Consider the following 24,540-nt stretch of genomic DNA (forward strand, 5'->3'; position numbering starts at 1 on the left):
ATGTCACCATTCTTGAATTGCTTTGTTGCAACCTCATCCTCATCGGCACAAGTGTCAGATTATTGTGAAGGACAAGGTTCTGATCGTTCGAAATCATCAGCATCTTCTTCGGAGAAACCAAAGAGCAAGTCATCAAAAGTTCCAATTGTAGTTTCTTATTTCCCAGTCAATTATTATCCCTCACGCTTGTAGCGCGTATTGATCTATCTCATCACTAATGTGTATGACTACTTAATTTTTACGATTGATTTATTCTTTATGTAAGATTTCATTTATTTTTATAGTAACAGTGTAACATATATTAAATTGTATTTTTAAGTTCATGCGAACTTAAATAAATTTACTATTTACAAGTATTCACAATTACGTGAAAAAAAAAAAAAAAAATCAATTATGGTTGTCCGTTTTGTTGGTAAGCGCCAGCAATTTCAATACAAATAATTATATGAGTTATATTATTTTAGTAATTTCCAGAAATACTACTAGAAAACTATTTATTATAAACGAATATTTTGCAACAAATCTTATTCCACGGAAATACAGACAGATTTTATGGGGGAATTTCTGTCAAAAACGAAGGAAAATGAATTAACATAAATTACAGACAGAAAGGAGAATCTCTCGATAATTCTGTGGGAAAAATTAATTTTTTTCGTGAGAAATAATTACCAATAAAAAATCTATTTGTGTTTAAATGAACAAAAATACTGCGTTTTGTTAAATTACAGACAAAAATTCTGTCTATAATGAGATAATACTCAATTTGGTCCCTGAACTTACACGCGAGACTCAATTTAGTCCCTGAAGTTTTAATTGCCTCTATTTAGTCCCCAAACTTTGTGAACATAACTCATGTTAGTCCTTGAAACAATTTTCAACGTACAAATGTTAACGGAACACTGTTGTGACAGCCGGATGCCACGGTAAACTTTGTAAAATAGTGTCGATTTCGTTTTGGCACTCAAATAACCCAAAAACAACATCCTAAATGGTGTTTATTAAAATTTTATCTAACAAAATAAGTAATACGATGCTGTTTTTGAGCTACTTAAATGTCAAAACCAAAATTGCATCATTTTACAAGTTTTAACGTGACATGTGATAGTCTACAACAGCGTTCTATTAACGTTTTTATACTAAAAATGTTGTCAGGACTAATATGAGGCACGTTTATAAACTCCGGGGACTAAATAGAGGCAATTGAAACCTCAGAGACTAAATTGAGACTTGCGTGTAAGTTCAGAGACCGAATTGAGTATTATCTCGTCTATAATTTAAAATATTCCGTCAAAAAAATTGAGTTAAGCCTAGCATTACCCTCACCTTATCGAACTCTATTCACACTCCACACAAATAAAACGAGTTTCTTCCTCTCTCTGTCCACGAGCTGCTTCTTCTCTCCGTTGCACGAGCTTCTTCCGTCGCTGCCGTAACCGCTCGCGTCTCACGATCTCTCTCTGTCATCCCTTGCGTCGCACGAGCCCCTCCGCCGCCGCTCTTGTTGCGTCTACTCCCTTTGTCGCCATCATTGCAGAACCCTATCTGCCACTCTTGTCGCGTCTGCTCCCTTCATCACCGTCGTCGCACGAGCTCCCTTCGCCACTGCTCTCATCGTATCTGCTCTCATCACTGACCTCAGCAACGGCCAATCGCCGGTCATCCTCATCCACCGGTTCAGGAATCACTACACTCATCCTAATTCAAATTGGTATGGTTTCGCATCGCTTTCAATTTTGAATTCTTCTCATTTGAAATTTTTTAAGTTTGTTCTTTTGTGAATTTTTAACGATGCAGCTTTTGTGGCTCCAATCTGCCATGTGGGAATCACATGTACACAAAATAAGTCACTTCATCTCTTCTTCGGTCTATATCTTTCAATTTTTCGCTAATTTGAATTTCCTAAACTAGTTAATACTAGTTTAGAATCATCAATTTCAGTTTTCTGCTATCAATTTAATACAGTTAATACTAGTTTGGATAATCATTTACTTCATCAGTTTATTGCCATTGCCATTTTCAGTATCTGATTTGTTTGTGTGAGAAATGAATGTGGTGGATAGGTTTTTAATTTTATTTTAATATCATTGGATATTAGGAAAATCATTTGAAAGTGTATAGCAGTATTAAGAGAGTTCTTGGTCATGCACCTGCAGCCACAAGTTCTTCACAGCATTTCTGAGGTATATAAAATGTTCAATGATATTATTTTATAATGGATACATGCTGAATTGTAAGGTGTGTTGTATTGTATTATATTGTATTGTGTGTGATGTTGAATAATTGAAGTGTTGATCATGGTATGATTAAAGTGAACATTATATTATCATAAAGAATGGTGTGTGCTGGCAATGAAGCAGAAACAATTTGTAAATAAATATATGAGATGCAGTCACTTGAGCTTATGGTAAACTATTTAACTACCAATGTATACTTCTGAGTTTTTGAAATTTTGAAAGTTGATAATGTATGTCTCTTCAGAATCTTTTACTTGGTTTTTGTCTTTTTGATATCTTATTTGAAGCATTGTTTAATGGATATCGGATGATTAATGTAGCTGATTCCACCTAATGAGAAAATGCTTGCATGTTGCAGTTTTTAGGACTGGTGCTGTAAATGCTGCATCAGGATCAGCCTATACAGAGTTTGGAAATACCAAGGTCATTGTATCTGTGTGAGTAATTCTCTTAATTGGATTGTGTTAATTACTAAATCAGCTTGCTCTGGTGTGTTTTTTCGTAGCTCTCGTTTGTTCTTTCGTGTAACATGGATTCCTGTGTTAGCTTACTTGCTTGGTGCTGCCCCAAGAACACTTGCCACTTCTGCACCCTAATTCTATCTGGAGAGCCGACAACTCTGTCAAAACATCTTCAACTCTGGAAATATAATAAAGCTTCCTCATATTCCTTTAATGTATGCACAAAATTTGGCTTCTGTAAATGAGTTCATTGGGCAGTCTTGGACTCCTGGGATAAGGTATATATATCCTTCAATTATAATCATTTACACCATTTTCATCATAACTTTCAGAGCTATGTAATAGTATTTATTCACAGGTTAATGCTGTAAAGTGATGATCTCTATTTAGTATGCATTCAAGCCAGTAATTTCCTTACTCCCTCGATATTTACTCACTAGGTCTTCTCTTTATTACAGACCATACAAAATCAGATCACCAACTATACCTTGTCATCCCAGGAAAGCATTTCAAACAAAGAGGAATGGTTCTCCCATTTCAACCTCTTTCCATGGCTTTCAGCAATATCAATTACTATGTGGATGTCCCTTTGGTGCGTAAAAAGAAATCCCCATCGCCCCTAAATGTATTCTTAAAGATATTTGATTAACTATTTCTTCAGGAATTGAAACAACAAGGGATACAAGAAGAAAGACTGCAATTGCTTGTTAATGTTACTGGAGCTTTTAGGCCTGGAGTGTTGACAGCATTGGTTGGAGTAAGTGGGGCTGGAAAAACCACACTAATGGATGTCTTGGCTGGAAAAAAAACTGGAGGTGTTATAGAAGGGAACACATACATATCTGGTTATCCCAAAAGGCAAGACAGTTTTGCAAGAATTTCTGGTTATTGTGAGCAGACAGATGTTCATTTCCCTTGCTTGATTGTCTGGGAGTCGTTATTGTTCTCTGCTTGGCTCCAGTTATATTCAGATGTTGATTTTAAAATGCAAAAGGTAAAGAGTTACAAAGGTGTATATTCTCCTTACTACATGCAACATATGCTAGTTTCTATTATATAAATATTTTTTTGGTGAATTCTATCATATCATATAGAAGAGAGATTCTTTCTATATGTATAGAAATTGTTGTCATTCTCCTAGAAAAATAAGTCTCTAGAGAGAGAGAGAGAGAGTGCAATTAAAACTATAATGGAAGATAAAAGCTAATCTTGGTGCAGGGTGTGGACCCACTACAATGGATTAATTAAAATATTTAATGATGTAAAGTTGATTAGTTATTAATTACGAATGATAATGATAGGCTGTTTTTTTTTAATGGATTTAAGTTTCTGGGGCAGGCCATTTTTTTTGGATTTGGGTCTTAATTGAATTTTTTTTATGAAAAACGAAAATAATAAACATAATATCTTATGGATTTGGGGGTTATTTGAATTTTTTTTTGTTTGAGTCTTAATTTATTTTTTCTGTATAGATGTAGGTATTGATTGATTTTTTTTATGAAAAGTAGACAACTTTTTTTGTCATGGAAGATGTATTTTTGTGTTCTTGAAAATATTAATTTAGTCTTATTTTCACATGTTATTTTTATTCTAATACTCTCAGCAATCTTATTCTTAATAATGTTTTAGACTATAATCATTCATTAGTTATGATTTTGTTATTAGTTATATGGTTCATTTTTATAGTAGGATAAATAATTTACGTTATAAAAAATTTATAATAGTGCACAAGAATAAAATACTTTAGCATTTAGAATTTAATATTTGCTCGTTTAGAGTTTATTTTGATGATAATATTTTTTGTACGTGATAAAATTTTTGTATTATAACGATTATAAATCGATGATAGAATTTAGTGTTTAATTGGAATTATTTTCGTAAAATCTTGGCAAAAATTTTGAATATATTTAGTAAATATAGTTGTTAAAATTTCAAAATATAATTTATAATTTTTACGAAAAATGAAATATGTATGTTTTTTTTCATGAGTATTTTACTAAATGACATCATGCTATTTAACAAGTTATATTCAACCTTGACAATAAATAATTTATTGATGAAAAAATAATCACAAAAAGAATATGTGTGTGTCTGGTAAGATTAAAATGAGGGTAAATCACATAAACAAACTAAATACGTTCTCTGTGTGTGTATGTGTGACCGGTAAGATTAAAATGAGGGTAAATCACATAAACAAACTAAATGCGTTCTAAATTTATATGAATGTCGAAAATGCAAAGTGGTTATATGAATTTATTACAATTTTTTGTCAAAACCATTAAATCGAAACCCATGAATTTGATTTACCTTGAGTGTGGTTCGATTCTTATATAGTTTTGATTTATCTCCATGAAAGCTTCTATTAAATCAAAGCTATTGATTTCACTTTACGCAAATTAAATCCAATAGATTCAATTTACACGAAATAGTCTTCACTAAAATATTTTTTTGTAGTAAATTGATTCCAATCAATTCGATTTACTAGTACACCTACTAATTCGAATCATATGTAATTGAAACATTCATATACTCGGTTTGCATCTAGGACATTCATGTAAAATTGAAACTCATTCAATTTATTTATGTGATTTATCCTTCAAATGAATGTTGTCATTTTTATACATTCAATTAGTTAATACAGAGATTAAGTAGAGTATTATCTATTATCGGATATGATATAATATCATTCCTTCACGATTCATTTAAGTGAATTTTATTGCTATTTTTTTTACTCTTTCTTTTTATATTTAATTCGTTCTAAAATTATGAAATGATAAGTATTGTTATAAAAATGAATCCTTTAAAAAATGAGTCTTATAAAATTTTTTTAAAAAATAATGATTTACTTTGTATTCATAATATTTAAATAAAGTCTAACACATTAAAATTGGATTAAAAGCCATTTAAATTCTTTTTGTTGTTTCATTATTTTTAAACTTGTGAATAAAATGGTTTAGTTATTCAGATTTATTGTTACTTGATTTAGGATTTAGTGTAAGATGCCCTAGGATTTAGGTTTTAGTGTAGAAAATTTTAGAATTTACAATTTAGAAATATATTGTTTAAAATTTATGGTTGGATGGTTTAGAGCTCACGATTGGATAGTTTAAATTTCATGATTAAGAAATCAGGTTTGTGGTTTATTGTTTAGAGATTAAAATTAGATGCTTTAAGTTTTTCATTTTAAAATTGGATTGCTAATTATTTTAATATTTAATGATAAGGAATTTAGTGCTTAGGATTGACATTTTTAATAAAATTTAAAAAATAGATACAATATTGATGACCAATTTTTTTATACTTAACAATGTTAATTTAGTTATTAATTTATTTATGTGTAGGTTAATTTAATGATAACGTAAATTATGTGTAAGTTAATAGTTAATGTGAACAAAAATATTTAAGTAATTGTTATTTAAATTTTTATTTGCTAGTAAATTATTTTTAAAATAAAGATACGGTGAAAAACTGAATTTGTAAAAAATTATTGTTTTATTGGTTAGAATGTTTATTTGAATTTAGAATTTAATTCCTTGTGTGTTAGTTAAATTTAAAGCAGTTAATTTTTTATGATAGGTATGGTTATTGCTGGTCAAAATTTTATCTCTGCATTGATGGAGGATTGCTGTTGGGACATGACAAATTATGATGGTAGTAACATGTTGAGTATTGACGAATAAATGATTCTCGTTAGGTAGGAGGTGCTTGAATTAATAAAAAAAGATATATTTTAATTAATAATTTATATTCGATACATTCGAGGTTAATTTAATAATGTATAAGTATTTTAGTATTTTACTATATATAATTATGTAGGTATTTATTGTGGTGTCTAAAATTTTTGATCAAATTGTCAAAAAAATTAAATGGTTTATTTTAGATTTAAAAAGATAAAAGTAAAATAATTATAATAAATTAAAAATTATTAGAAAAAATAAATCAAACAAAATTAGGCATCAATTAAAAAATATCATATAGATGGCTAAATTATGTATATATTAACATATAGATGATCACTTAATAATATGTAGATAGACATATTTATACAAATAAACCACAATGACCGCAGGCAACTATAAACCTTAACAGGCACGTCGGAGTTTGGAAATGAGAAGACAATACGCTTCGATTGAAAATCAACCACAATGACGGCATGAGGAATGGCGGTAGTGTGGAGGGGCTGATGGCTAGTTTTATACTGTCTGAGAAGAACTTAAAAACTAGAGAGGAGGGTCCAAATGGTGAGGAGAATAACTCCACTTTTTCTATCGGACCCTAATGATTCTAAACAAAATGTATTCAAATCACCCCAAACCCACAAAATACTATATTTATTATTTTTGTTTTTCATAAAAAAAATCAATTAAGACCCAAATCCAGGAAAAAAACTTGGCCTGGCCCAGAAATTTATCTCCACTAAAGAAAAAAAAACAAAAACCAGCCTATCATTATCATTCATAATTAATAACTAATTACACGTTAACCAACATGGGTTGGTCGAGTGGTCAGCTCACTCGTCCGCTTAAATAAGTGTCGGGGGTTCGAATCCCCTTGTTGAGTTGGGGGATACTGTGGGCAACAAAAAAAAAACTGGGTGAACCTTTTCGGATTGTGACTTAGCTTTACTAAAGTCCCCAGTTAGAGGTGTCTAGAGCTCTTAAGCACACTCTTTTTGCTTTAGATCACGACTTTAACCACTCAGTCTCAAGCTTTTCACTTGGACCTGCATGCCACAAGCACATGGTTAGGGACAGCTTGAATTAGCCGCTTAGGCCTGATTTTATTTCCTTGGGCCTATCCACTGATGCTCAAAGCCTTTGATCCTTTTTACCTTTGTCTTTTGGTTTTAAGGGCTATTGGCTTTTTCTGCTTGCTTTTTCTTTTTTTTTTCTTTCTATATAATTTTTTTCGCTACTTTTTTTTCGCAAGCTTTGTTCTTCACTGCTTTTTCTTGCTTCAAGAATCAATTTTATGATTTTTTAGATCATCAATAACATTTCTCTTGTTCATCATTCTTTCAAGAGCCAACAATTTTAACATTCATAAACAAGAAGATAAAAAATATGCACTGTTCAAGCATTTATTCAGAAAACAAAAAGTATTGTCACCACATCAATATAATTAAACTAATTTCAAGGATGAATTCGAAACTCATGTACTTCTTGTTCTTTTGTATTAAAAACATTTTTCATTTAAGAAAGGTGAAGGATTCATGGAATTATTCATAGCCTTAAGACATAGTTACTAAATACTGATGATCATGTAATAAAGACACAAACATAGACAAACATGAAGCTTAAAAACTGAAAAACAGAGGGATAAGAACAAGGAAGTTAAGGAATGAGTCCACCTTAGTGATGATGGCGCCTTCTTCTTGAAGGACCAATGGTGTCGTTGAGCTCTTCTATGTCTCTTCCTTGCCTTTGTTGCTTGCTCCCTAGTGATTTTGGTGCTCCTATCCTTAGTTGCTCCCAAAAATTGTGTGGAGGAAAATGTATCCCTTGAGACATCTCAGGGATTTCTTGATGAGGGAATTCCTCATGCTCTTGTTGAGGTCCATGACTGGGCTCTCTTGTTTGCTCCATCCTTTTCTTAGTGATGGGTTTGTCCTCTTCAATGAGGATGTCTTCCTCTATGACAATTCCAGCTGAATTGCATAGGGATCATCTTTTTCTTGGCCACAACTTCATAGAAGTGGTCTTGATGGGCTTTTGAGATGAATCTCTCCATCTTCCATGACTCGGAGGTGGAAGCTTTTGTCTTCCCTTTCCTCTTTCTAGAGGTTTCTCCGGCCTTAGGTGCCATAAATGGTTATGGAAAAACAAAAAAGCTATGCTTTTACCATACCAAACTTAGAATGTTGCTCGTCCTCGAGCAAAAGAAGAAAGAATAGATGAAAAAGAAGAAGATATGAAGGAAAGGGAGAGATGTGTGGGTTACGGCCAACGGGGAGAAGAGAGGGTTGTGTTGTGTAAAAATGAAGAAGGATGGAGGGGTTTATATAGTGGAGGGAGAGGGAATGGGGTTCGGTCATTTAGGGTGGGTTTGGGTGGAAAAGAAATTTTGAATTTGAAGGTAGTGGGATTTATGGGGAAGAGTGGATGGATGTGAGTGGTGAAGAGGTGATGGGGAAGAGAGATTGAGGTGATTGGTGAATGGTGTTTGGGGAAGAGTGTTATTGGATTGTGTGAAGAAGAGAGAAGGTGAGTTGAGGTAGGTGGGGATCCTGTGGGGTCCACAGATCCTGAGGTGATCCTGTGGGGTCCACAGATCCAGAAGTGTCAAGGATTTATCATCCCTGCACCAATTAGGCATGTAAAACGCCCTTTGCCTGCAATCCTGGCGTTTAACGCCAGACTGAAGCTTGTTTTTGGCGTTAAACGCCCAAATGTAGCATGTTTCTGGTGTTTAACGCCAGCCTGATGCTTGTTTCTGGCGTTGAACGCCAGCTCTATGCTTGTTTTGGGCGTTCAACGCCAATCTGCAGCATGTTTCTGGCGTTAAACGCCAGTTCCATGCTTGTTTCTGGCGTTTAACGCCAGCTCTCCACAGGGTGTAATCCTGGCATTTAAATGCCAGACTGCTGCTTGTTTTGGCATTCAACGCCAGATTCATGCTCTGTTCTGGCGTTGAACGCCAGCCAGATGCTCCTTACTGGCGTTTAAACGCCAGTAAGCTCTTCCTCCAGGGTGTGCTGTTTCTTCTATTGTTTTTTATTTTGTTTTTAATTTTAGTAATTGTTTTGTGACTCCACATGATCATGAACCTAATAAAACATAAAAAAATAAAAATATAGATAAATAAAAAAAATTGAGTTGCCTCCCAATAAGCGCTTCTTTAATGTCAATAGCTTGACAGTGAGCTCTCATGGAGCCTCACAAATCATCAGAGCATTGTTGGGACCTCCCAACACCAAACTTAGAATTTGAATGTGGCCTTTCAACACCAAACTTTGAGTTTGATTGTGGGGGCTCTGTTTGACTCTGTATTGAGAGAAGCTTTTCATGCTTCCTCTCCATGGTTGCAGAGGAAGATCCTTGAGCTTTAAACACCAGGTAGTCTCTATTCAATTGAAGGATTAGCTCTCCTCTGTCAACATCAATCACAGCTCCTGCTGTGGCTAGGAAGGGTCTTCCAAGGATGATGGATTCATCCTTATCCTTCCTAGTGTCTAAGATTATGAAATCAGCAGGGATGTAAAGGCTTTTAACCTTCACTAACACGTCCTCTACCATTCCATAAGCTTGTCTTATTGACTTTTCTGCCATCTCTAATGAAAATGTGGCAGCATGTACCTCAAAGATCCCTAGTTTCTCCATTACAGAGAGTGGCATAAGATTTATGCCTGACCCCAGGTCACACAGAGCCTTCTCAAAGGTCATGGTGCCTATGGTACAGGGTATTAAGAATTTACTAGGATCTTGTTTCTTTTGAGGTAAAGTTTGCTGAACCCATGTATCTAGTTCACTAATGAGCAAGGGAGGTGCATCTTCCCAAGTCTCATTACCAAACAACTTGGCATTCAGCTTCATGATAGCTCCTAGATATTGAGCAACTTGCTCTCCAGTTACATCTTCATCCTCTTCAGAGGAAGAATAGTTTTCAGAGCTCATGAATGGTAGAAGGAGGTTTAAAGGAATCTCTATGGTCTCTATATGAGCTTCAGATTCCTTTAGGTCCTCAATAGGGAACTCCTTCTTGTCTGGGAGACATCTCATGAGGTTTTCCTCATTGGAATTCACGTCCTCCCATTCTTCTCTAGGTTCGGCCATTTTGATTATGTCAATGACCTTGCACTCTCTTTTTGGATTCTCTTCAGTATTGCTTGGGAGAGTACTAGGAGGGGTTTCAGTGATTTTCTTACTCAGCTGGCCCACTTATGCCTCCAAATTTCTGATGGATGACCTTATTTCACTCATGAAACTTAAAGTGGCCTTAAACAGATCAGAGACTATGTTTTCTAAGCTAAAGGAGCTCTGCTCAGAATGCTCTGTCTGTTGTTGAGAAGATTATGGAAAAGGCTTGTTATTGCTAAGCCTGTTTTTTCACCATTATTAAAGCCTTGTTGGGGCTTTTGTTGATCCTTCCATGAGAAGTTTGGATGATTTCTCCGTGAAGAATTATAGGTGTTCCCATAGGGTTCATCCATGTAATTCACCTCTGCCATTACAGGGTTCTCAGGATCATAGGCTTCTTCTTCAGAAGATGCCTCTTTAGTACTGTTGGATGCATTTTGCATCCATTCAGACTTTGAGAAATCATGTTGACTTGCTGAGTCAACATTTTGTTCTGAGCCGTTATGGCATTCAAAGAATCAATTTCAAGAACTCCCTTCCTCTGAGGCGTCCCATTACTCACAGAATTCCTCTCAGAGGTGTACATAAATTGGTTATTTGCAACCATGTCAATGAGTTCTTGAGCTTCTGCAGGTATTTTCTTTAGGTGAATGGATCTACCTGCAGAATGGTCCAGTGACATCTTAGAGAACTCAGATAGACCATAATGGAATATATCCAAAATGGTCCACTCTGAAAGCATGTTAGAAGGACACCTTTTGGTTATCTGCTTGTATCTTTCCCAAGCTTCATAGAGGGATTCACCATCTTTTTGTTTGAAGGTCTGAACATCCACTCTAAGCTTGCTCAGCTTTTGAGGAGGAAAGAACTTAGCCAAGAAGACCGTGATCAGCTTATCCCAAGAGTCCAGGCTATCTTTAGGTTGTGAGTCCAACCATGTTCTAGCTCTGTCTCTTACAGCAAAAGGGAAAAGCATGAGCCTGTAGACTTCAGGATCTACTCCATTAGTCTTAATATTCTCACAGATATGCAAGAACTCAGTTAAAAATTGGTAAGGATCTTCTGATGAAAGTCCATGGAACTTGCAGTTCTGTTGCATTAGAGCAACTAGTTGAGGTTTCAGCTCAAAATTGTTTGCTCCAATGGTAGGGATTGTGATGCTTCTTCCATCAAACTTGGAAGTAGGTGTAGTATAATCACCAAGCATTCTCCTTGCGCCTCCACCATTGTTATTGGGTTCGGCCATGTCTCTCTCTCTTTTGAGATTCTCTGTAAGGTTTTCTCTGGATTGTTGTGCTTTAGCTTCTCTAAGCTTCTTCTTCAGAGTCCTTTCAGGTTCAAGATCTGCTTCAACAAGAATGTTCATGTCCCTGCTCCTACTCATATGAAAAAGAAGAGAACAAAAAAAGAAGAGGAATCCTCTATGTCACAATATAGAGATTTCTTTATGTTAGTAAAAGAAGAAAAGAATACAAGAAGGAAAAGAGGAAAATTCGAACTCAGAGAAGAATAGGGGGTTCGAATTTTTAAGATGAAGAGAAGTGTTAGTAATTAAATAAATAAATAGAGAGAGATGAGAGAGAGAATTTCGAAAATTAATTTTGAAAAAGGGTTAGTGATTTTCGAAAATTAAGAGAAGAAATAAAATTAAAATTAAAATTTGAAACAATTAGTTAATTAAAAAAAGATTTTGAAAAAGGGTGAGGTAATTTTCGAAAATTAGAGAGAGAAAAGTAGTTAGGTGGTTTTGAAAAAGATAAGAAATAACAAGAAGTTAATTAGTTAGTTGAAAAAGATTTGAATTTCAATTTTGAAAATATATGATTGGATAAGATATGGTTGAAAAAGATTTAATTTTTAAAATTAGAATTGATTACTTGACTAACAAGAAACTTAAAAGATATGATTCTAGAATTTAAAGATTGAACCTTTCTTAATAAGAAAGTAACAAACTTCAAATTTTTGAATCAATCACATTAATTGTTAGCAAAGTTTTCGAAAATTTGAAATAAAGATAAGAAAAAGATTTTGAAAATAAATTTAAAAAATTTTCGAAAATCATAAAAGAAAAATGAAAAAGATTTGATTTTTGAAAAAGTTTTGAAAAGATAGGATTTTTAAAATTGAAAATTTGACTTGACTTATAAGAAATAGCTAAGTTTTAAAAAATTTTTACTAAGTCAACTCAAATTTTCGAAAATTATGAACAAAATAAGGAAAAGATATTTTTTATTTTTGAATTTTTAATGAGGAGAGAGAAAAACACAAATATGACCCAAAACATGAAAATTTTGGATCAAAACACTTAATACATGCAAGAACACTATGAATGTCAAGATGAACACCAAGAACACTTTGAAGATCAAGATGAACATCAACACTTAGAAATTTTTAATGCTTAGACACTATGAATGCAAAAATGCATATGAAAAACAACAAAAGACACAAAACAAGAAAATATGAAGATCAAACAAGAAGATTTACCAAGAACAACTTGAAGATCATGAAGAACATCATGCATGAGTTTTCGAAAAAATGCATAAATTTTTAAAACATGCAATTGACACCAAACTTAAAAATTGACACTAGACTCAAACAAGAAACACAAAAAATTTTTTTTTGATTTTATGATTTTATAATTTTTTTGGTTTTTTCGAAAATTACTTTTTGGAAAAACGAAAACAAAGAAAAAGATTTTTGAAAACTTTTTGAAAAGAAAATTACCTAATCTGAGCAACAAGATGAATAGTCAGTTGTCCATACTCGAACAATCCCCGGCAATGGCGCCAAAAAATTGATAGGAAAAATTGTGATTTACTCTTTTCATAACTTGAACAATTCTTAGCAATGGCTCCAAAAACTTGGTGCACACTACTATGGTTCACTCACATTCTTCACAACTCCACACAACTAACCAGCAAGTGCACTGGGTCGTCCAAGTAATAAACCTTACGTGAGTAAGGGTCGATCCCATAGAGATTGTTGGTATCAAGCAAGCTATAGTCATCTTGTAAATCTCAGTCAGGCAGATTATAATGGTTAGAAAGGTGTTCGAAAATAATAATAAATAAAGCATAAAATAAAGATAGAGATACTTATGTAAATCATTGGTGGGAATTTTAGATAAGTGTATGGAGATGCTTTGTTCCTGTTGAATCTCTGCCTTCCTACTGCCTTCCTTCAATCCTTCATACTCCTTTCCATGGCAAGCTGTATGTAGGGCATCACCGTTGTCAATGGCTACTTCCCATCCTCTCTGTGAAAATGGTTCAAATGCTCTTGTCACAGCACGGCTAATCATCTGTCGGTTCTCGATCATGTCGGAATAGAATCCATTGATTTTTTTGCGTCTGTCACTATGCCTAACAATCACGAGTTTGAAGCTCGTCACAGTCATTCAATCCTTGAATCCTACTCGGAATACCACAGACAAAGTTTAGACTTTCCGGATTCTTAAGAATGGCCGCCAAAGGGTTCTAGCTTATACCACGAAGACTCTGATTAAGGAATCCAAGAGATACTCGCTCATTCTAAGGTAGAACGGAAGTGGTTGTCAGTCATGCGTTCATAAGGACGGATGATGATAAGTGTCACGGATCATCACATCCATCAGGTTGAAGTGCAGCGAATATCTTAGAATAAGAATAAGCTTGAATTGAATAGAAAATAGTAGTAATTGCATTAAAACTCGAGGTACAGCAGAGCTCCACACCCTTAATCTATGGTGTGTAGAAACTCCACCGTTGAAAATACATAAGTGATAATGGTGTTCATTGGCTTCGACCCCAGAGAGGAAACCAGAATAACCAAGACGAAAAATGGTCTCAGAGACACCTAATACAATAGTTAAAAGTTCTATTTATACTAAACTAGCTACTATGGTTTACAGAAATAAGTCTAAGTGCAGAAATCCACTTCCAGGGGCCACTTTGGTGTGTGCTTGGGCTGAGCTTGAGCTTTACACGTGCAGAGGCTTCTCTTGGGGTTAAACGCCAAGTTGTAACGTGTTTTTGGCGTTTAACTCTGGTTTGTGACGTGTTTCTGGCGTTTTACTCCAGAATGCAGCATGGAACTGGCGTTGAATGCCAGTTTGCGTTGTCTAAACGCGAATAAAGTATGGACTATTATATATTACTGGAAAGCTCTAGATGTCTACTTTTCAATGCTGTTGAGAGCGCGCCATTTGGAGTTCTGTATCTCCAGAAAATCCATTTCGAGTGCAGGGAGGTCAAAATCCAACAGCATCAACAGTCCTTTTTCAGCCTAAATAAGATTTTTGCTCAGGTCCCTCAATTTCAGCCAGAAAATACTTGAAATCACAGAAAAACACACAAACTCATAGTAAAGTCCAGAAATGTGAATTTTGCATAAAAACTAATGAAAACATCCCTAAAAGTAGCTAGATCCTACTAAAAACTACCTAAATAATGCCAAAAAGCGTATAAATTATCCGCTCATCATAGAGTCCCTTGGTGATGAATCGCTAGATCCTCAGAGATGTATCCAATAATCGTAAAGCAATGGTTGCCCTAACCAACCAACTCTATATGTGCCAACTGGAAGTACCATCTCAAGTATGGCTGTGAGGGGCGCAGATTGAATGCTTGATGTATCTGCAGTCGATGGTCACCCCGAGCTACCCACATCTCATACCAACTTCCCAAGAATTCAGGTAGAACTCGCCTGTACCAAACCGACCATCATGTCTGCACATCTCGTCATATTCAGTTGCCTAATTGGGATGTGCTGCAGCCTGTCAAACTATCTCACCACCCGGTCCACCTAGTGCCACTCGAGAATAACAAAACACAACAATGGGCACAATTCAACAAAAGAGGTTTCATCCTTAATGGTCCTCTGTAGAACAATATCTTAGATAAGTGGGTCAGCATATAGCGTTCAGTCAACCTATTTACGGTTAACAAGAAACATGATAAATATCATAAAATATTTCAAACCCTAATCCCAATCACAACACTAACAGTTTTAAATGCAAGTTCAAACATTACTTACATTATACATATTGTTGCCATTGAGGATGCATCTCTATTGTCAAAGCCTCGTCTCTATTCTGTCATTAAGTAGCTCGAACCCCACCCACGTATAATATCATGAGTAATTAACAATCACACAAATATAATGCTTAACTTAAGAAATAATAAAGCAAAACACATAAGGCCAAACTACCTCTCAATCAGCAGAAATGGCGCTGGTCAAATTCCTCTAGTCGACAAGGGTATATTATGATATGCCCAAGAGATAAGCAATCCATAGCATTCACCTTTGTTCCGCTGCCTATGTTCCGTGGCATGACATATTTGGCGGTACAACTATGCCAGCATAGCTGAACTCCATAATAACCTCCCACATCGATCAAGATCCTCTAATGGAAGCAGCCACTTCATGTGAACGTGAGAGTTAGATGCGTCTGAAAACAAAATGCCTCCAATGATATGCATAATGTGTCCTTTGGTGTACTGCAACAGGCGTTCCTCTATTGGCTCTGCCTCCCATTGTCCACAAATAGTATCACAAAATCATGTGAGGTTGATGGTCCACTTACTCTATGACTGTTTGTCATTGGGTCCAGGTACGACACCTAGCAGCTACAAACAGAAGTCCTCAATAAAAAGGTCCATCGTAGAACTGCTCCCACCCACCCATGTAGCCGCTCACTGGATCTCCATCAATATTGAGTCCCAACTCATACACCACATCTTGTAGGGTGATAGTCATCTCCCCACAGGACAGGTAAAAAGTATGAGACTCAGGATGCCATCTCTCGATTAAAGCAGAAACCAGTGCTTAGTCACGGTCCCACTCTAACATATATGCCACGAGCTCAAATTCATCGTGCCTGAGGTGTGTCCTGGTCTCCTCGTGCAAACGCGCTAGTAAATTCCTTTTCGTCCGCAAGATCTGAAAACCTTAATAAAAAATCAAGGAGTCATATAAAATTGATGTGACAACTAATAAGACAAATTTTAAACATATAAAAGACATAAGTTATAAGATACACTACTCGGCCAAGTCTACCAGCAATATAGTTATATGATCTCATCTATAAAGGGTGTTTTTGTAGCATACAAGTTTTGTGCCATCCAATTACACTATAATAAAATAAACTAAAATTGAATAATTTAAAATTAACTAATATAATTTTTTATCAAAATAAATTAATCTAAATACCTATCATATCATAATTTAACTCTAAACCATAATAAATTCGAATGAAACATTAATTTAAATAAAATTTTGCATAAATATCTATTAATTTTCTAACATAACTACATAATCATTAATTATGAACTAATTATCTATCTAAATAATTATTTCTATAAAAACTACTTTTACATTATTCTAACTAAATAAATATGTTAAAATTATAAAATAATATAAAAACAAATTAACTTTAAAACGAATAGAAGAATAGAATTACTTGGAGTTGACAGGTTACAAAAATAAAAAAGTGGAATAGAATAAAAATGAGGAACATAAGAAACGAGATGAATGGAGAGAGTGGAGTTGAAAAGTAAAAAGTGAGGATGATGGGGTGGGAGGACCACGAGTTTATATATTTGGGCAAAACTCCCCTCCCCTTCTAAAATTTACTGAGGGATGCGGCGAACTTCACTTACAATGTGAAGTTCGCTGAGGGGCGACAAACCTTGTGAAATTGATAAGATTTATCAAGAATTACGGCAAATTTGCCTCCAGCGCAAAAAAAAAAAAATGGATTTCAGAAAATAATACAAGATTTATTTTTCTATGAAACTAAAGCATTTTTTATTTTATTTCAAAAAAATTTTCTATATTTCAATGTCATTTTTGTCGACTAAATAATGGTTAATAGTCAAATTAGTCTTTAAAAGATGAGACGTTCTCCAAATTCGTTCCTGAAAGATTTTATCAATCAAATTGGTCTTTCAAAGATTATGAACTAATCATATTTATCCTTCAGTTATTCCATTAATAATTTTCATCTACGATTGATGATGTAAAATGTTAATTAATATTATACATAACACTTAACATGTCTAATTGAATGCTAACCTAATATATTTATAAAAATCTATCAATTTAGTCACTAAATTATATTGAGAATATAATTTATGTAATTAAAAAAAATTAAAGTAATAAATGTTCATAAATATAGTTGATCAATATTCAATTAGATATATCATATATTATATATGTTGTCAATTAATATTTCACAACAATAATTATTGATAGAAATTATTAATAAATTGACTGAAGGACAAATACGATTAATTTTTAATCTTTAATAAACTAATTTAATTAAAAAATAAGATAAATTTAAAGAATATCTCAATTTTAGAAACTAATTTTACTATCATCTCCCTAAATAAACCTTTGAAGTAATTTACTTGTATAAAGAGTTAGTGTTTCTTCATATCGCAGATAATTAAATAATTCTTTAAATTTTTTAAAAAAAATTAAACATATTAAATATATCAATATTACAATAATTTTAATATCTCAACTATAAAAAATATATATAATATATATTAATTAAAATTATGGGTTAAAATTACTCATCGGTGCTCTACATGTGAAAACTTTCCAATCCTTTTAACCTCTGTGCAGCTATTCAGCTGAACCTGGCCCGAATCTTATTCAAGATAACTAGATAAGACACATATATAAATAACGAAAGGTGACGCATTCAAGAAACGCATCATATTCAATTCCTCTGTGATTGTTTGCTTCTTGTTATTCTGTGTTTGCAGAGTTGAAAGATGCCGCTGAAGGTGTTGGAGGCCACAGTTTCGAGCTTTGATGGGGTCTTTGAGAAGTTCCGATCAGAAACTTCCAACAACAAAGCCAATCTCATCCTATTCTTGGCTGATAAGGACCCTGCCACCTCTCTCAGCTGGTGCCCTGGTATGCTATTATTATTCCTCTTCTTTTCTTTTCTTTTTTTTTTTTATCCGGCGGTCTTTCCAGTTCGTTAGCAGATTATGAATTTTATATAAAATACTTGTGTTCAACCCACATGGAATCTTTCAAAGAATTGTAATTGCTTTGTATTTTGTGTACGGTCTTTTATTAGGGAAGTCTTGAATTTCGTACACACCAATAAAATGTAAAACATAAAAAATAAAAAATAAATCGTGCATTCATAATGCACCGTTTTCCATCTATGGAGCATTTGGCACTGGTGAGAATTCTCAGCACAGTAGAGGGAAGTCCTAATAGGTAGAAAAGAAGACAGAATCTTTTAAACCCTAAACCCCCAAAACTGGGAGAAGATATTTTTCTGCTTGCTGGGGAAGAAAAGATACTTTTTGCTTATGGTAATGATCACTATTCGTCATTTACCAATTTAAAATTTAAGATTAAACAAAACAAAATATGTATTACTATAAAGCATTTGACACCATCGGTGAGAATTCTCAGCACAGCAGGAAGTCGTATAGGGTTTTTAGTAAGATGTGCCTTTAGGGCACAAGTTAAAGTTATCAATTAATAAAGTTTTTATAGAAAAAGATGCAAAGTTGAATTTCTATGGCAGTGGATATGAATTTATTAAAATAAAAGGTTTGAAAATTTCTACTAATAGCAACCTTAACATGCTCTTAGGGCACCAAATAGTTAAATCCAATCCTAAAAATGGTAGAAAAAGGCAGAATCTCTTAACCCCCAAAACTGGGAGAAGATATTTTTCTGCTTGTTGGGGGAGAAAATACTTTTTGTTTATGGTAGTGATAAGTGATTTTCTATTTACCGATTTAAATTTTTAAGATTAAACAAAATAAAGCCGAGATCAGATTATGTTGCTTAGACAAGGTAGATTTACAAGTCCAACAAAATTCAGGCAGTAGCAGAATTCATGAATGATGAACACTCACATGCAGTTATTTTCATGTGAAGTTAATAGTTGAGAGTCGTTAGATAATAATTTAGTCAAATATGTCAAATTATCGAACAGTTTTCAACTAATAGCTTCGTATGTAAATAATTGCATGTGAGTTTCTACCTTCATAAATATATATGACTGGTGACCTAGTGAAGTGTTGTATGTATCATTAGAATTATTCTTTTTAATATTTGATTTGGTATTCCTAGATTGTGTGAGAGCTGAGCCTGTGATCTACAAGAGGCTGGAGGCCTCACCCGACAATATTGGGATTCTGAAAGCTTATGTTGGGGACAGGCCAACATGGAGGAACCCACAGCATCCGTGGAGGGTGGATTCCAGGTTCAAGCTTACCGGCGTGCCTACGCTGATCCGTTGGGAGAATGATGTGGTGAAAGGTCGCTTGGAGGACCATGAGGCCCACCTTGAAAACAAGATTGAAGCTCTTCTTAGTGACAAATGATTGCTTTATTTAGTTGGTATACCATATGATTTAATAACACCATCAAGTTCACTCTTTATCAACTTGGACTAGTTGCTTTGCTGTTGAACAAAATAATAGATGGTTCTAATGGTGGAAATCTTAGTCAAATTTGATAAACTCGTAGTGAGTGGTTCTTATATAGTGCTTATGGTTATGTTGTTGAATTTGAGCTTCAATGCTATGCTAAATATTGGCTAATCATCCATGAGACTCTTCCTGCTCTGCCTGGAAAATCTTTCTGAATTTGAAACTGCTACATAAGCATAGTCAATAGTTAGTGTGCTGAATTTGTTCATGATGAGCAAGTACAAAAAGGGTGCGACATTGAAGACAGAGATAGAGATAAAGATGAAGACATAAATGATTTTGGCAGTAAGTTTTAACATTAGCACTGCCGCTAGAAGTTGTGCTGCCTCTTCCATCGGGAATTCGTTGGAAGTTGAAACAATGTTAGCCACCAATGCTTAGCATTTTGTTTTTATTGTACCCACTTCTCAGTTTTCAACTGCCAAAAGTGTTACTGAATTCAATGTCTTTGTATTTTTATATAACTCTCCGAAACCGTTTTCAAACGCTCACAACTATAGTTGTCAGAATTGAATTGGTAATAAACTGAACTGGTAATCGACCGTTTAGATTACTGTTTATTGGTTAATTAGCTCAATCGGTGAGTCACTGGTTGAACCGGTTGACTCGGTTTTATGTAAATAAAAAATATAAAATAATAAAAAATTTAAAATTAAAATTTAAAATACATCTTCACTAATATTTTAAGAATAATTAAGTCATTCTAAAACAATATAGAATAGAAATAATATAAAATCAGCACCTATTTTATAAAAAAAAATCAATAATTTGTGACCAGTTTGTCAATATAATCAAATAATTATAAAAAATTTTATTATTTTTTTTCTATCATAAGTATTTTTTATTTTTTATTTTTTATATTAAAATAACTATTATTTTTAAATTTTAATAATTTATTAATTAGTTTATACTTATTATATTATTATATATTATAAGTATTTATTAAAAAATAATATTAATAGATTCATATAATTATGAAAAGAAAAAATAAGTGAATTTATAATTATTGGTAAATAAAAATATAATTAATATAAAAATGAGCGAATTTATAATTAAAATTAAACTAAATTAATAAAAGTAAACTATTTGATGAAATATTTTTAGATGTATTATAATTTGTGTATATATATATATATATATATATATATATATATATATATATATATATATATATAACAAGAAGCATGACAAAATAATGGCTGTTCATGCATGCTGCATTCTTAATCGAGAGGGGTTCAAATCTAAGTGGAAACATTTTGGAATTTAATGCAAAAAAAATCGTTCGTACCGGTTCTTTACTCGAGTAGTTTGCTTAGACCATTTTCACCGAGTTTGACTGATTCACTCCAGATTTCAATGGTTTGTACCGGTTCTTTACTTAAGTGGTTCGATTGGATCATTTTTATCGAATTTGATCAGTTTTTACCGATTTATATAGGTTTTTTACCCGAGTAGTTCGGTTGGATTATTTTCACTTGATTTGACCAGTTCACTCTGGCTTTGTCCAGTTTACACACTGTTTCACTTCGGGTTTGACCAGTTTGTACCAGTTCTTTACTTGAGTTGTTCGGTTGGACCATTGACCAGTTTGTACCAATTCTTTACTTGAGTTGTTCGGTTAGACCATTTTCACTGGGTTTGCTTGGTTTTTACCAGTTCGTACCAGTTCTTTACCCGAGTGGTTTGGTTGGACCATTTTCACCGGGATTATTGTTTTCACTGGTTCATTCTGGTTTTGACCAGTTTCCTCTGAGTTAGACCAATTTGTACCAGTTCTTTACACGAGTGGTTTGGTTTGACCATTTTCATTACGTTTGACTAGTTTGTTCCAGTTCTTTACCCAAGTGGTTCGATTGGACCATTTTCACTGGGTTTGACTAGTTTTTACCAATTCACCCCGGTTTTGATCATTTTTCACCAGTTCACTCTGAATTTCATCGATTTTGATTGGTTTTTATCGGTTTACTACAATTTGATCGATTTGATTTGATTCTTTACCCGAATTGTTTGGTTGGACCATTTTCACCGGGTTTGACCAATTTTCATCAGTCCACTTTGGTTTTGAACGATTTCCATCGGCTTACTCTGGTTTTTACTGCTTTTCATCATTTCGCACCAGTTTTGACCGATTCGATTTGATTCCTTACCTGAATGGTTCGGGTGATCATTTTCACCAGGTTTGATCGGTTTTCACCAGTTCGTATCGGTTCTCTACCCGAGTAGTTCGGTTTGACCATTTTTTATCGGTTTGTTGGTTCGTACCGGTTCTCTACCCAAGTGGTTCGGTTGGACTATTTTCACCGATTTTGACTGGTTTTCACTGATTCACTTTGGATTTGACCAGTTCATACCAGTTCTTTACCCAAGTGTTTTTGTTGGACCATTTTCACCAGGTTTGACCAGTTTTCACCGGTTCATACCGGTTCTTTACCCAAGTGGTTTGGATGGACCATTTTTTCTGGGTTTGATCGTTTTTACTGGTTTCCTCCAAGTTAGACTGGTTTGTACCAGTTCTTTACACAAGTGGTTTGGTTGGACCATTTTCACTAGGTTTGACTAGTTTGTACCAATTCTTTATCCGAATGGTTCAGTTAGACCATTTTCATCAGATTTGACCAAATTTCACCAGTTCGTATCAATTCTTTACCCGAGTGGTTTTGTTGGACCAGTTTTACTGGGTTTGACCAGTTTTTACCGGTTCGCTCCGGTTTTAACCGTTTTCACTATCAACACTACTCCTACTATGACTACATAGATGCCTGGTGGAACACACTGTATCTTTCTCCAAATCCACACTCCTGGTTCATATGGTTCCGCAAGGGAATTTCTCTACAGTTTTCCAAGTAGTTCCAGGTATGGTTTCAAGAGTTCAGACCAATAGAAGCAATTTTTTTGAAGGAAGCTAGTATAGCTTATGAATATTTCAAAAACAAAACCTCATTTTTATGGCTTATGAATATTCCACTATGGGATATATGCTGGATAATGACTTGGAAATATGACTTCGCAGGATATGAAGACACTCCAAGCGTGAAATATTTAATTCGAAACATAAAAGTAAAATGGTAGAATAGATTTGACCTTAACCTAATCAGTAAAAGGACTATTGATAATTGGATGACTATATCTCAAAAAAGAGCAGAACCCCCGAGCCATAGTTTAAGGTTTGAAAAAGTAGCATGCGAAAAAGAGACTTGTTTCTTAGTCCATAAAAAACATATGATGGCTGCCCTTGCAGCAGCCACCTCAGAAGAAGAAATCCATAATTCCCTAAAAGCAATAAAAGCAGAACCATTAGATGAAGATGAAGAAGTTTAATCCAGCCCAAAACTGTACATACTAGACACCCAAGATCCATTTATAGATTAAAAAAACTCCCAAAATTAGAAAAACAGACACCTGCCCAAAATAAAAAAAAGAAGTGTTAAGACAGCTCAAAGATCAACAAAAGCATCGCGTGCAGAAAACACCAAAAGTTCATCAGCAGAAATACAAAATTCGCTACCAATTTTCTAAAAACTAGGACAGAACACATAAACTCCAAGGCAGAGTCCCTGAATCAGCCTAACAAAAAGAGCAAATAAATTTGCAAAATCAGAGGTTAAATTGTAAAAGAGTAAAAGGGATAGCCCACTATAAAAAGGGGAGGGGGAAGGAGTTGTAAGGTATCCGCATTTACACACAATCTCTCATACTCTGAAACACTTTTAAACTTTCATTGCAATCATTATATTTGAAAGAATCATCCTTTGTATTTTCTTCAAGCTTCTGAATTATAATACAAGTTCATATTACTCCATCATCAAGTAAGTATTAATATTTAGTTCATTATTAGTTTATTAGATCTTATTATATTGTTGATAGTGCTCTTGTTCAATTTATATATTCTTAATTTAAACATTTACATTATTAATAAGTTATATATATATATATATATATATATATATATATATATATATATATATATATATAGTTTATAAAACTCATATTTTTACGATAAAGTAATGTCATTTCCATTTATTATTTCAACAATCATGTCATATAAATATTATGTCTTCAATTATATTTTATTTTATATAATTAATTTGTTTATAAAAAATATTTTTCTATTTTTTTATTTGTTTGCATTTTATTTATATGTATGCATATATTAATGTTATTTCCATTCTTTAGATGTTTGTGACATAAATTGATATGTTTTAATCTTTACATAGAATTTTTTTTTTTAATTTTCTACCATTCTTTAGAGTAATGTATTTTTCTTTGATTAATCTTTGGAATAGAATTTTCTAGAAAATTAAAATTCTATTTCTTATTTTGGTATAAAAAATAGCACTAATTTCAATTCTAATGAGATTTCAATTCTCATGTTAAGGCTGCGACACCCTACCACACGGAACTTTACGCTTAAGCCGTAAAACAAAGGTGGTGTGGTGTTACGACTTCTAAAATAAAAATATACATACATAATATAATTGAAAGAATATAATATTCGAGAAGCCTTGAAGGTTGGTTAAGCAAAAATGTGAAAAATAAAAGCGCAACGCTCAAGGTAACGATTACTTGCGTACGAAGAAAGAAAAGATACATATATATA

The 24,540-nt window shown here is 33.5% G+C and overlaps 2 protein-coding genes and 1 non-coding gene across 9 annotated transcripts; all 3 read left to right on the forward strand.

Annotated features, from left to right (window-relative positions):
• Window positions 1-1,269: 1,269 nt before the first annotated feature.
• Window positions 1,270-6,493, forward strand: LOC130941293 (ABC transporter G family member 32-like). 7 transcript variants are annotated; one of them, XR_009070613.1, is made up of 8 exons: window positions 1,299-1,708; window positions 1,795-1,863; window positions 2,096-2,180; window positions 2,593-2,671; window positions 2,781-2,973; window positions 3,154-3,287; window positions 3,357-3,689; window positions 6,272-6,491. XR_009070613.1 is itself a non-coding variant. In XM_057869738.1 (7 exons), exons 4-7 carry the CDS (start codon window positions 2,909-2,911, stop codon window positions 6,308-6,310), a joined length of 555 nt encoding a protein of 184 aa, XP_057725721.1. In that variant the 5' UTR covers window positions 1,270-1,708; window positions 1,795-2,180; window positions 2,593-2,671; window positions 2,781-2,908; the 3' UTR covers window positions 6,311-6,493. The 7 variants fall into 7 exon arrangements, 1 of the variants encoding a protein (XP_057725721.1); XR_009070614.1 differs by having other exon boundaries at window positions 1,795-1,830; window positions 6,272-6,490; XM_057869738.1 differs by having other exon boundaries at window positions 1,270-1,708; window positions 1,795-2,180; window positions 3,373-3,689; window positions 6,272-6,493.
• A 4,734-nt stretch (window positions 6,494-11,227) lies between these two features.
• Window positions 11,228-11,335, forward strand: LOC130943009 (small nucleolar RNA R71). Its single transcript, XR_009071549.1, has one exon. It is a non-coding gene; the product is annotated as a small nucleolar RNA R71 (small nucleolar RNA).
• A 6,739-nt stretch (window positions 11,336-18,074) lies between these two features.
• Window positions 18,075-20,057, forward strand: LOC130940154 (thioredoxin-like protein Clot). Its single transcript, XM_057868203.1, has 2 exons — window positions 18,075-18,396; window positions 19,582-20,057. Exons 1-2 carry the CDS (start codon window positions 18,252-18,254, stop codon window positions 19,833-19,835), a joined length of 399 nt encoding a protein of 132 aa, XP_057724186.1. The 5' UTR covers window positions 18,075-18,251; the 3' UTR covers window positions 19,836-20,057.
• Window positions 20,058-24,540: the final 4,483 nt, after the last annotated feature.

Source organism: Arachis stenosperma, chromosome 7, assembly GCF_014773155.1.
Source record: "Arachis stenosperma cultivar V10309 chromosome 7, arast.V10309.gnm1.PFL2, whole genome shotgun sequence".
NCBI classification, from domain to species: Eukaryota; Viridiplantae; Streptophyta; class Magnoliopsida; order Fabales; family Fabaceae; genus Arachis; species Arachis stenosperma.

What these genes read in the sequence shown, in the direction of transcription:
- LOC130941293 (XM_057869738.1), top strand. Translation starts at nt 2,909, where the DNA reads ATGTATGCACAAAATTTGGCTTCTGTAAATGAGTTCATTGGGCAGTCT. An exon ending in TCTTGGACTCCTGGGATAAG is followed by an intron (nt 2,974 to 3,153) that starts GTATATATATCC and finishes TCTTTATTACAG; the next exon opens with ACCATACAAAATCAGATCAC. An exon ending in TTGATTTTAAAATGCAAAAG is followed by an intron (nt 3,690 to 6,271) that starts GTAAAGAGTTAC and finishes TTTTTATGATAG; the next exon opens with GTATGGTTATTGCTGGTCAA.
- LOC130940154 (XM_057868203.1), top strand. Translation starts at nt 18,252, where the DNA reads ATGCCGCTGAAGGTGTTGGAGGCCACAGTTTCGAGCTTTGATGGGGTC. An exon ending in CTCTCTCAGCTGGTGCCCTG is followed by an intron (nt 18,397 to 19,581) that starts GTATGCTATTAT and finishes TGGTATTCCTAG; the next exon opens with ATTGTGTGAGAGCTGAGCCT.